The sequence below is a fragment of the Atta cephalotes genome, assembly GCF_000143395.1.
Source record: "Atta cephalotes unplaced genomic scaffold scaffold00022, whole genome shotgun sequence".
Lineage (NCBI taxonomy): Eukaryota > Metazoa > Arthropoda > Insecta > Hymenoptera > Formicidae > Atta > Atta cephalotes.
The window spans coordinates 555,193-568,099 of NW_012130086.1; the positions used below are offsets into that span (position 1 = coordinate 555,193).

Consider the following 12,907-nt stretch of genomic DNA (forward strand, 5'->3'; position numbering starts at 1 on the left):
ATAGAAACGTTAAAAGCATCCAAATCGAACGCAACTGAGATGAAAATGACAAAAATTAACAAATTCTATAAGTATTGACCAATAAAATAATAAGTATTCAAATAATTTTGTTCACTTTTTTATTTTCACTTCAATTTCAAGATATACAATAATCGACTCCTAGATCTTCCTCTTCTCGAAATTAGCTTCTTTTTTCTGATTTAAGATTTTCACTCAATATTTGCATTCATAATGCTATGCTCATTGCTATTTATCGTGATTACGTGTTAAAGTGAGTACGTGTTAAAGTATAAGCGAAGGTCCGAACATTCTACGTTCTCATTCGCATAAATAGGGTTTGTAAAGAGAGATTTGAAAGTGAGAGAGATTCTATTTTAATATTTATATAATTTATATATTTACTTAATATATTTAAAAAGTTTATTATTTTCCTATATTTAAAAATATTATATAATTATTAATTTTTGTAAATTTTTATTAATTATCATCGATACATTTTTGTATAACAGACATTAATTATAATAATAAAGTATCATTTATAATTTTTTGGAAAAACATTTTTAGGTTTATTTTTATGTTTATTTTTAGTGATTTATTTATTAGTTTATTTTTATTTATTTATTAGTTTATTTTTATATAGTTTATTTTTATTTCCATAAACTTCTTTTAAATAAAAAAATCAATAGAGATAAACAATTGCTGAACTTTTGGAACGACTTTTATCGCACCGGAAGTTTTAGACAATGCGGTTTGCTTAGGATGCAGTTGGTTTTTGATAATAGATATTTATATAAACTTCTTTAATCGCACATATGTCATCCTTTTGTGAACAATTTTCATATTATATTCATATATATAGATTATAACATATCATATTATAGCAGCACAAATAGAAAATATAAATTCAGAAAATAAATTTCCTTACACATTTTAATATAAAAAGATAAGAGAAAAACATTAAATGTAACATTTGAAAATTTATCTTTAAAAAAATTCCGAAAAAGCATTGTCTTCTCGATATTTAATATTAAATTTTGTATTTAAATATAATATTAATTTTTATAATAAATTAATATTTTGCACCGATAAATTCATTCTTTTAGAATTGATTATTGCTCGATTCGAAAAAAAAAAATTGAAAGTTTCAATTTCTTTTTAATTCCATATGTACAATAAGAATACGTTATCTGTGGTTTTTTTGTCTTAAAATTGCTTGATTTATTCATTTCCTAATCTAACAAAAGTTAAATTTCATGAATTGTCCGCAGTGAGCGGAACGTTCGCAATCAGCGGAAGTAAAAACAAAAAGTCCACTGACGCGGAACTTCAAACACCAAGCGGGAATTACGTTTTTGACGCACCGCGCGATACACATTTATTCTATGAGGCGTGATGTGCACAAAATAAATAATTCAAACATATGATTCATGAAAAACGATGTATCGTCAGAATAATATATCATATAACAAGTTTTACTTCGAATTCTGAAAGCAATATGTAATATAAATACACATACACACATGGAGTAATTGATAAGCGACATTACGCGACGATAACTTATTGCAATTTTCTGTGATGTGATAATCTATGGAGTTTTATCACATATACTACATTTCTTTATCATCGCCCGTCTCTGCGCAATTTATTTGCCGTGTTATCGCTATTACGATATTATAATCTAACGTTTGACATCGTTTGCAGGAAAATTGTTTTCTCATAAAATACACGCAATCGACCAATGATAAATGATTCTTTTGCCCCTATTCTGTCTTTACCAGGGTGCCTGCATGAGCTCAAAGTAGATCGAGCATTATGCAGAACGAGTACGAATGTTATTGAACCTTGCGTTTAACATTCGTACAGTGTCCAAATAATCTCATTTTAATATATATTTTTATACAACAATTCTTTAATCGCTTTTCTTTCGATTTCAACGGTGATATCAAGCAGATGCGCTGAGAGAAGAAAGCATTACTAGAAACACACAGGAGTAAAGCGCGAACGGTGAGTCAATGTCAGTGTCTGCATTCAGCTGTTCGTGGTGTACATGCCACTCTTTAACGTCTCTCCCCGCTAACGTCTCATCGCGCTCTTCATCGTCGTCATCACATCATCCTCGGTTCGACTAATAATAAAAGAGATCGGCGAACTTGTGCCCCGTTAGTATCCGCGTGTTTCTTAGCGAGGGATCTGTTCTCGGCTGGAGAGCACCACTTTCGAAGATTATGCCCACACGATTATGCTCGATACATTCGCGTCCATCAAGTAGAGACATCGGAATCGTGCGATTCTACAAGACGATTAAGTGAAACTGAATTTGACCTATATCCGAGTACATCGAAAGCGTTAGTGTCGAAGTAAATCGATCGAGATAATCCCACTGAGCTTCGAAAACTTCACGAATATTGTCCTGTGCTTTCTCTCCTTGTATTTTTATTCAGGTTGGTGTTAATTGTTATTTATTCGGATTTCGATTGGCTTAAAAAAAGTTGCAAAGAATATCATAAATATATTTTTTTACGCTTTCTATATTGGCACATTGTATATAGAGAAAACTTTTATTATTGATACAAAACCGATAATGAAACATAAAAAAAATATATTTTATATAACTTATATGTAATTGTCAAAAAATGAAGACGCTGGAGTAATATCTCTTCTAAAATAATTTTCTGTTGATACAGAAACAGTAACAGAATAAATAAATGCAATAAAATACAATAAAATTATTGCAATTTACAAATTTAATATTGCAAAAATATAATAAATTTTAATATAATATAATATAATTTAATATAATATAATATAATTTAATATAATATAATATAATATAATTAATATAATTTAATAAATTTGTAAATTTTAATAATTAATATTATGGGTTTTTCACAAACAATAACTAAATTTTGGAGCAGTACTCTGCTTTTTTAAGATTGATTGACGTAATTATTGTTCCTTATTTATTAATTAATGCTTATCAACTAACAATTAAAAATACACTATTCTTTCATACAAAAATTTCTCATTATTAAGATAATTATGATGTACTTCAATAATTTTCATAATTATTAATAACTATAATTAATTGTCATAATTATTGAGAAGTGTTCCACTCAAGAAATAAAATATGCTAGTATTTTTTGATAGGATATATTACCTACTGTATACGTAAATCAAAGAAGACACGAAAAAAGCTAGACGTATAAACTATTCATAATGATTTCACTTTTACATATGACCTTCGAGATCAACTCCTGTCTAGAAGCAGCTTATGGTAAACGAGTGGGCGTCTTTTTTTTTAATAAATTGATAACGTCTAAAGATTATAAATGTAATATAAAATAGAGCAATCGAATAAAATAAATATCATGCATTTAATAAGGAAGCTGAAATAAATATATCTCTAATATTTAAATAATATACAATAATTTCCTTCAATTTTGTTTTAAAACAATGTTTATAAATTAATAGTTGTAATTATGAATATTCTGATCAATTAAAGTAACTCTTTAATTAAGATTAATTGATATAGACGTAATAGATATTAATAAGAAACTTCAATATTCTTATAAAAAATAATTGATACAAAAGAAATTTCATTTGTAAAATAAATAATTCATCAATTAATTTGTAGTCCTCTTTATATTCTGTAAGAAGTCAAACCTGTAGTGTTATATATTTAGTGAATTTAACTTTCACATATTAAAATAAATTTAACAAAATTATATTATGATATTTTTACAATATTAATGAAGAAACGTTCCAGAACACGAAACGTGTCAAATATCATCTAACAATATACATCTTCGCATGATAGGAAATATAAATATTAATATGCATTATTAACAGATAAGCATGAAAAAAATTGGCTCAATAGAGCGTAATTGTGAAAATAGCTAGTTGTTTGATTATGAAGCGGAAATTCCAACTATCAGAAACGTCACCGTTTAATGTAAATAATATGCGTCAGCATATAGTACTCGATAGAAAATCCGTCTTGGGATGCCACATGGAAATTGACTTTTCTTATCTTATTTTATCTTTATATACGGAAGATCAATAAACTTTCCCCTTCCTTTTAAATATGGATTTCCTACGGATGTACGAATATAGGAAATCCATATCTGAAAGGGAAAATCCACATTACATTTTTAACAAGACTTTTTTTGGAAAGATTATTTTATTTAAATGTCCTCATCATTCGAATTTTGGGCAAATATACTATATAATATATTTATTAAAGTAAGAAAAATGTTAATATAAACATAAGTTTGAAAATTATTTATTCTCTGTCAGGAAGAGAAGACATCTTGAGAAAATAGTTTGATAGAATATTAAAGTATTGTTTATATGCTAAACCCTAATCTATTAAATGTGTCAGCCACTCCCTTGGGAATTTCCAACGACGATTATACGTGATGTTTCGCGTTTCTTTTAAAAGACACGCAGGTATTATTCTCACTCAAAGACTCTGCTATTCGGTGTGCAGCCATAAGATTCGCTTTAGTATTAATACAAAAGAAGTATTGTTTACTAATGGTTGACATTGATTCATTGTAAATTCTAGCATAAAAGTATCTTGGTTAAAGAAAATACTCAAAGATGCTATAAAATATTGTTATTGTAACAAAAAGAATGAATTAAGATCTATTAGAAAATATTTTTTAGATATGAAAAAATTTTGTTTTTTTAAATTGATTTAGTTTTGAACAATTTAAAAAAAATTTTTTTTATTATACATATATACTTTTTCTATTTATATTATATATTATTTATATATATTATCTAATTTTTTACAATATTTCTGTAAATTTTTCTTCTTTCTAAGTTCATGTATTAATAATATTTAATATATAATAGTTTTAATGAAATATATAAATATATATAGTATTTTTAACAAAAATTAAATGCATACAATAGTCGATGTTACATGTCCATAACTGTTATTTCTAAGTAATTAGAATTACTCGAAGCAATAGAGTAGATAATTCTACTACGAACACACTGGATGAATGATTATTGGACTATTACTGTAATGAACACTGAAAAAAATTAAACTTAAAAAAATAAATTTTCTTGTGGTTGCACAAGATTATAGGTACCTCATAAATTATACAGAATGTTTTTGGTTTACTGAAAGATTTAAATTTGACCATCAATTCAATGTTGCTTTTCTTTTTTTAAAAGAAATAAGCCTTTTCTTTTGCTTCAAATAAGCTTTTGATATTAAATGTTGCATTGATTTCAAAATATGATCTAAGATATTTAAAAAAATAAATTGAAAATTGCGTATAAAAATTATTAATCGTAAAAGTTTATAAATAAAGTTAGTATCTCATGGGTTTACACATAAATAATAAATTGAATTAAAGTTAAGTAATAAATTAATTAATAGAAATGGAGATTTGTTTATCAGTTTGATTGTATTATGCATCCAGTGAAAAATTATATTTTTCGGATATTTCCTGCCTGTAGATATTTCTCAAATTGTTTCCTGACTACATATCTCATGTATTTATGTAATTAGTTAGATGAACTTGACATAGTTGATTACGTTATTCCATATTAATATCACTTGGAAAACACTTATGCAGCGTAGCGTGCACATATGCAAAGTATTTTTACATGTATATTTGTGCGGATTGTTATCTGCAAAATTGTACCATAATTCTTGGTGATATACATCAATGATGCGAAATGAATTGTTATCGCGCCTACAAGTGAAATTGTATGTTTCTCGGAACGGTTCGTTGTTCGTTTATACACGCACATGGCGGAAGTAATTATATAAAGTACATTAGATGTTATTATGTTTACGAGACTTCGCTATTTGCAATAAATGCGGAATTCGTATTCATGGTCACGAACCAGTAACTGTGATTCCGCAATCGCTTTTTTGGGAAATGAATGCCTACCCACTCTATATCTCTAAAAATATCTGGCTACAAAATTATTTCAATCTATAATTATTGAAAGAAAACTGATGAAAAAGAGGAGAAACAAAAATACAAAAGAAATAGGAAATATAAATATCTTTAAATAAACTTTGTTTCTCTTTTTCAAAAATTAATAAATAATAAATGTGTTTTTTTGTAGATACTCGAAAGTATGACGCGAGTATGGTTGTTGTTGGGTGTTCTGGCGTTGGCTAGTGGCCAGATTGTTTACCCGGGTCACAACATGATGATGACTAACTTCGGTCGTGTCTCGGCATTATCTGCTAATTACCAAGCGTACAGCAGTCAAATCAATCAACAATTCAATCCAGGATCCGCTGTCGAATCAAAGCCGGTAGAAGGACAATTTTACCCTACTACCACACACTTACCTTTGTACTCGTCAGCAAATACTATACTGACAGTCAGCCCGCAATCGACGTCGGAAGCTTGGCGCAATCATGTAAATTATTGCTATTTGCACACAGCATCATGATCATTAAATCTTTCATGTATTCTTTTAAACTCTTTGTATCTCATATTTCCTTGAGTTACCATATGGTTAGAGTTAAAGTTTTCTAAAAATATTAATGAACCAAAGAAATGATATTTGTTGTCAAATAATCGCTTCATTAAAACGATTGATTTCAGGTAAACAATATTATATATAAGGGAATCACAAAGTTTGCTCTGGATTTGGATAGAGCGATTGATAAAACTTTGAGCACATCGACAACTAATAGTCGTGAGAACGTGATTTTCTCTCCGCTCAGCGTTTCTGTCGCATTGTCATTAGTACTATTGGGTTCCGCTGGCAAGACCTTCGACGAAGTCACCCGGATACTCGGCTTAGAGACTGGTATCGATATATCCCAACATTCCGAAATTGTTCATCAAATGTTTGGTCAGCTCCTGACCATCTTGAATTATAGGGTTGAGAATAGCGACATGCCGCACGTGAATTCTGCTAGTGGTATTTTCGTCCAGGTAAATTTTAACATTCTGATTATTTATATTATAGAATAATTTGCATCTAATTGTAAGCGCAACAAAATGTCGAAGCTGATTAAATAAAGTTTATGATAAAGTTTCACGAAAGAATATATCGAAGTATTAATGATCTTTAAGTTATACAAATTATTAAAATTCGCGGATTGAGCTTGAAGAGTACAAACAGATAAAAATATTTTTCTTTATTTCAATACAAAATAAAAGTTTCTTTTTAATATACTTTACGAATTTTTAATTTCTATTCTAGCAAGGATATCCGATTCGACCAGAATTTCGCGCGATCAGCGAAAATGTGTATAATAGCGAAGTGATAAATTTAGATTTTCGTACAAAAGCCAGAGAAGCGCGTGATATAATTAACGCATGGGTGAAGAAAAGAACAATGGATAAAATTGATAGTATATTGGACGAACCACCACGTGCAATGACAAGTGTGATTCTTTTATCAGCGTTGTATTTCAAAGGAGAATGGAATCAACATTTCTTGGAAGGTATGACACGGAGGTACGTTTTGTTATTTATTTAGCCCGAATAACAAAAAATGACTTTATTTTTATACTTTTGATAATTGAAAAATTTTTTTATTGCAGGAAACCATTCTTCATCGAGCCGAATAATACAATCGAAGTAGACATGATGTACAACGGTGGTAATTTTCCCTTCTACGAGGACAAATCGTTGGGCGTTAAAATACTGGCTCTGCCTTACAAAGGATTAGAGGTAAATATACAAAAATATTAATTGTATTGTTATTCTTTAATTTAATAATGAGATAAAGTTTAAATTTATAAAATCTCTCAAAATCTTTCAAATATTAAATTCCTAGATTGTTTTCTTTAATTTTATTCTTTAATATTATTATTTAATATTATTATTTACGCGTTAATGAATATAAATATTTCGGCTCTGGAAATTTCCTCTTTCAAATAATAATTCATATGAGAATTTGTTTCTTTTATTTCCAGATGTCTATGTATATACTTTTGCCGAAAGCTGAAGGAGCCGCCGCATTAAAGAATTTCCAGAATCAATTAACAGCTGATACTATTGAGTACCTAATAAACAGTATGAAGAACGAGACATGTGTCATCGGTTTTCCCCGTATGAAACTTTCGAGCAAATTGAGTTTAAACGATGCACTTGAAAGTCTAGGCTTGCATTCATTATTCAATCCGAAAACTGCGGATTTAAGTATCTTATCAAACGGATACGGTCAAATGCCACAAGCATCAACGGTACCGATTCAGCAAGCACAGGCCGCAGCAATTCCGCAAGTAGAAGCTATGCCGATTCCACAACCATTTGCCACATCGATTCCGCAAGGACAAGCTGCACCAGATTCACAATCATATGTTGCGTCGATTCCACAATCATTAGCTACGTCAATTCCTCAAGGACAGGCTGTGCCAGTTCCACAACCATTTGCTACATCGATTCCACAAGCGTCATCGCAAATGCCACGGCAAATTCCTTCCGGGCAATCGCTGAATACTAAGACTGATCAGATTTTAATTTTCTCGCGCTTTGGGAATAATAACAGTCATCAGGACACAAAAAGGAATTACTTCGCGTACGACGATAAGAAACGCGGTGTCAGCGTAGAGCAGTGGGACTCGGGCTTCAGTATCCAAAAGATTGGTAGAACACGTCGCGATGCTGAGAACGTAAGACAACGTAATAATACGAAGTCATTCCATGCGACGTATGTCGTGGAGAATGAAGATCTTAAGAAAGTTGCATCAATGATTGACGATGTAAATACGAAATATGTGAGCTTGAAGGAAAACAGACATCGCTTCGAAAATATCGAGAAGAAAAGCAGAAGGAGACGGCAAAGCCGACCTATAGATCAGAATTTCTTGAAATTCATGCAAACTCAAAATTTTCCTTCTTACGGCCTAGATATTTTGCGAAACAGCGCGAATCTCGTGAATCCGGGCCTGTATGCTGATGAAGTGCTGCATAAAGTGGAGATGGATGTAACGGAGAAAGGAACAGAGGCTGCTGCGACGACTGCGGTGGTTTTACGTCGAGATGGTAATCAGAAGAAGTTGATTGCCAACCGGCCTTTCATGTTTTTCATCAGGCATGATCCCACGAAACTCATCCTTTTTTGGGGAACGGTGAACAAGCCGACTCCACACTACGCCGTCGTTAGATGAAATGCACTATGAACGTTTCTCTTAGACATATCAGAGTTTGATTTCCTCGCAAATAATCCCTACTTATTTTTTTTTTATATATTTATATATTCGTCTTTAATTCAAACAAATGCGATTATTTTATATATATCTTTTTTTAAATATATTTTGCATTGCTGTAACTCGCCATTTCCACGCAACACATTGCGGTCATAAGCATTGCAATATATTTGTAACACGTGTGCGTTGAAGCTTATTTCGCGTAGTATGTTTACTGTAAGTTAAAATATATTATAATTATGTTATTTAAATATAAATAAACATAATATTGCATTTTTAATGTAACGACTATTTATATTATATAACACGATTTATGCAAGGAGATAAATGACAATGACTTGAAATTTACAAAATTATGGATAGATAAATCTCTAATACACAATGATAGTACAATTGATTTACTAGAATTGCTATTGATACGATGCATATGTTTTAAGTTTTTTTTAAATAGTTTTCGAGTCGTACAGCTCATCTTGCTTGTAGTAATAAATAATGTTCCTTCAAATTTTTGAGAATAAATATTGATCACGAAATCAATAAAAATTATCTTTCTTTCATATTTCTATATTATAGATATTAATTTAAATGCTTAATTATAAAAATAAAAATAATTGTAATTTAATTAATACAATTTTCTTTAATATAATTCTCATTATGATTACATTTTACCAATGAAAACTAACACACTAAGATCAGCAAATAGTGACTTCTGTTTTACTTATAGCAACTTTAATTAAATATTTATTGATTTGAATATTACAAAAAGAATTGAATTAATTGCATATAATCGTAATTAAAAATATATTAAGCCATATTATTGCTATTATCAAACAACATAATCGAAAATTCTCAATTATATTTAAATTCTAATCTGGATTATAAACGTTGCAGTAATCTACAGAGTGTGCAAAAATATTTAAAATTAGCACATAGAACAACTATAAGACATCCTTTATGAAATAATTTAATTTTTTCGTAAAGAACTTTTAAAGCTATTTTAAAGTTGTCTTAATGTCGATTTTAGATCTACTTATTGGATAGAATTTACTCTAGAATTCAAACAATCATCTATAGATTAAATTGTAAACTTGAAATCGCTTGTTTTTTTAACATTATTTTATTGAACGCTACAAAGTTTTTAAAGTTTTTAAACGAGATAATCGCGTAACATTCGAAATCGAACAAATCATATTGTTACACAAAGATATCAAAATAATCATGCTATCATCGATTTTGCCAATCGCATCTGATTGTGACAATAAATTTCATAATCAGATGCAAATAAATCTTGAGACTCGTTTAAATAAACTTAAAATATTTCGCGTTCATTCGAAACACGTGCGCAAGACTCACACGTATATCATTCGAAATTAATTCGTTAACGATATTGTTGTTTAGAAATCGACAGTCATGTCCTAGCTAGACACAGATCATTGTGTGTATTATCGTCGTCGTCGCGTTGTGCCGGTGTGAAAATAAGGGACCCCGACCAACGGATCCAAATATCTCGTGATTTCTATCGCACTGTAATTAAATCCACCGTGCCATTGTTACGTCGCGTTAATTACCACAATCATAATAATTTGCTTTATTCATGTGATAATTATCTATTATCTATCCAAATCAACGATTATGTCCAATGAAATGGAGAATGTAAAGAACGATGGACAGGAAAACATGAATAATTCTAATAATACAAAGTTCTATGGGAAACATGGAATGTTACTTCCATTTCCCCCCGCGTCTATACCATCGTTTGATTTCATGCCTGTATTTACAAATAACTTTCAACCATCATTCTTCCAATCACCTATACGTAAGTATATTAAGTGCTCTATCATAATCATTTATTATGATTATTCAATTATTCTATGCAACAATTGCATTTTAATCCAAAATAAGAAATTAGTTTTTTATTTTGAAAATGAAATGGAATCTTAACTGAAAGTCTCGAAATCATTAAAAAAAAGTTTTGTGAAGTTTCGAGATCATTTTTTAATTTTTCTGTGATCTTCCATTTTGATTTTCCCCAATCAGACTTCAAAATAATTGTAAGCGGATTTATGATTACATTAAACTCCATTTCTTTTGATCCAGAACTTTAATTTTACATAAATATGTCATTTACAAATAATTAAATTAGTAATTAAATTAGTAATTCATAATGCTGATTATAGTTTGATGGCTTTTACAGTTTTTGTTGTGGATTCTCAATAAAATATCTCCAATATTATATACTCATTTATTGAACGATTTATGTTTATTTCTATTAATGTAGATTAACTTTAATCTTTTTTTAATTTATTTTTTCTAAGAATCAATTTTAAGACTCGATTGTTTATTTTAAATTCTTCGAAAAAAAAAAATAAATTAAACCGATATTAAAATTTAAGTTTAGTGGTAGAAATGGATATAAGTAGCATTTGAATATTGGTTGGATTCGAAGGTAACAACCAATCATATTCGATTGTCGTTTAGACACTCGTGAGTAAAGTGTAAACGGTGTAGAACCGATTGCATCACAAGTGTTAGTGCCTCCATGAGCCGCTACCGACAGAATGCAACACATAATGACATAACCTAAAACTTTCTGTTGCTTGCGTCTGTCTTTTTTTTTCGATAGCTGTGATATAAATTGAGAAAAATTCGGCAAATTTGGAAACACGATAGTGTCTCGACGCTAAGATTATATTGATTTAACAAATCAGCAGAATATATTGAGAGACGCATCGATGCCGAAATACTATTGTGACTATTGCGACACTTATTTGACACATGACTCACCGAGCGTGCGGAAGACCCATTGCCAGGGTCGCAAACACAAGGACAATGTCAAGTATTTTTATCAGAAATGGATGGAGGAGCAGGCCCAACATTTGATCGATGCAACAACGGCTGCTTTCAAGGCTGGTAAGATCGCCTCCAATCCTTTCGCGGCCAACAAAGGTGCGGCAATACCACCGCCACCGAACCTCGGCTCCAATCTTGGCTCGAGATCCGGAGTACCACCTCAGGGACCCCCGGGAATGATGCCACCGCCGGGTATGCATCCAGCTGGTCCGATGGGTCCAGGAGGCCCAATGATGATGGGACCACATGGACCAATGCCACCTCCTATGATGGGCATGAGACCACCTATGATGGGACCGATGGGGCCAATGGGTCCTATGATGGGTCCTATAGGCCCTATGGGACACATGAGACCACCAATGAATGGACCACCACCTCCAATGGTTGGTCCACCGCCAATGAAAAAATAACATTTAGACTAAGGACTTTTATTTCTCATATGTTATGTCGGATATAACTGAAGCAAAACCAAACTTTGTTGTGGATGTGCTTATTAGAATGTCATTAAGACTAAATTACATACATTATATATTTAAGAATCCTGTACAAAGTGTGGAACTAATGATTAGAAACTTTCTACAATTTTCTTTGATTTGTATCTAAATGATCCATAATTTTTTTCTTAGTAAATAACAGTAATATAACAGTTTTCATGTATATTTATTTTATACCTATTATTTAACATTGAGTTATAAATAATTAAAAAAGTTCTTAAGTATCAAGTAAAATATATAATTTGAGCTGTTTGATTTTTAAATTTTATTCATATTTTCAAAGTGACAATGCAAATACAATAGTAAAATGTTTAATAACCGAATTAAAATATTACAATATTGAAAAAGTTAATTATATATATATATATATATATATATATATATATATATATATAATTTTAAATAGTGAGTATTA

General features: G+C 30.1%; 2 protein-coding genes across 2 annotated transcripts; both read left to right on the top strand.

Annotated features, from left to right (window-relative positions):
- Positions 1-6,108: 6,108 nt before the first annotated feature.
- Positions 6,109-9,109, top strand: LOC105619501. Its single transcript, XM_012201016.1, has 5 exons — positions 6,109-6,399; positions 6,588-6,923; positions 7,195-7,451; positions 7,538-7,667; positions 7,913-9,109. The coding sequence occupies exons 1-5, from the start codon at positions 6,109-6,111 to the stop codon at positions 9,107-9,109; spliced, it is 2,211 nt and encodes a 736-aa protein (XP_012056406.1).
- A 2,670-nt stretch (positions 9,110-11,779) lies between these two features.
- Positions 11,780-12,644, top strand: LOC105619502 (U1 small nuclear ribonucleoprotein C). The gene has a single exon (XM_012201017.1). It carries the CDS (start codon positions 11,881-11,883, stop codon positions 12,406-12,408), a length of 528 nt encoding a protein of 175 aa, XP_012056407.1. The 5' UTR covers positions 11,780-11,880; the 3' UTR covers positions 12,409-12,644.
- The last annotated feature ends 263 nt before the right edge of the window (positions 12,645-12,907 follow it).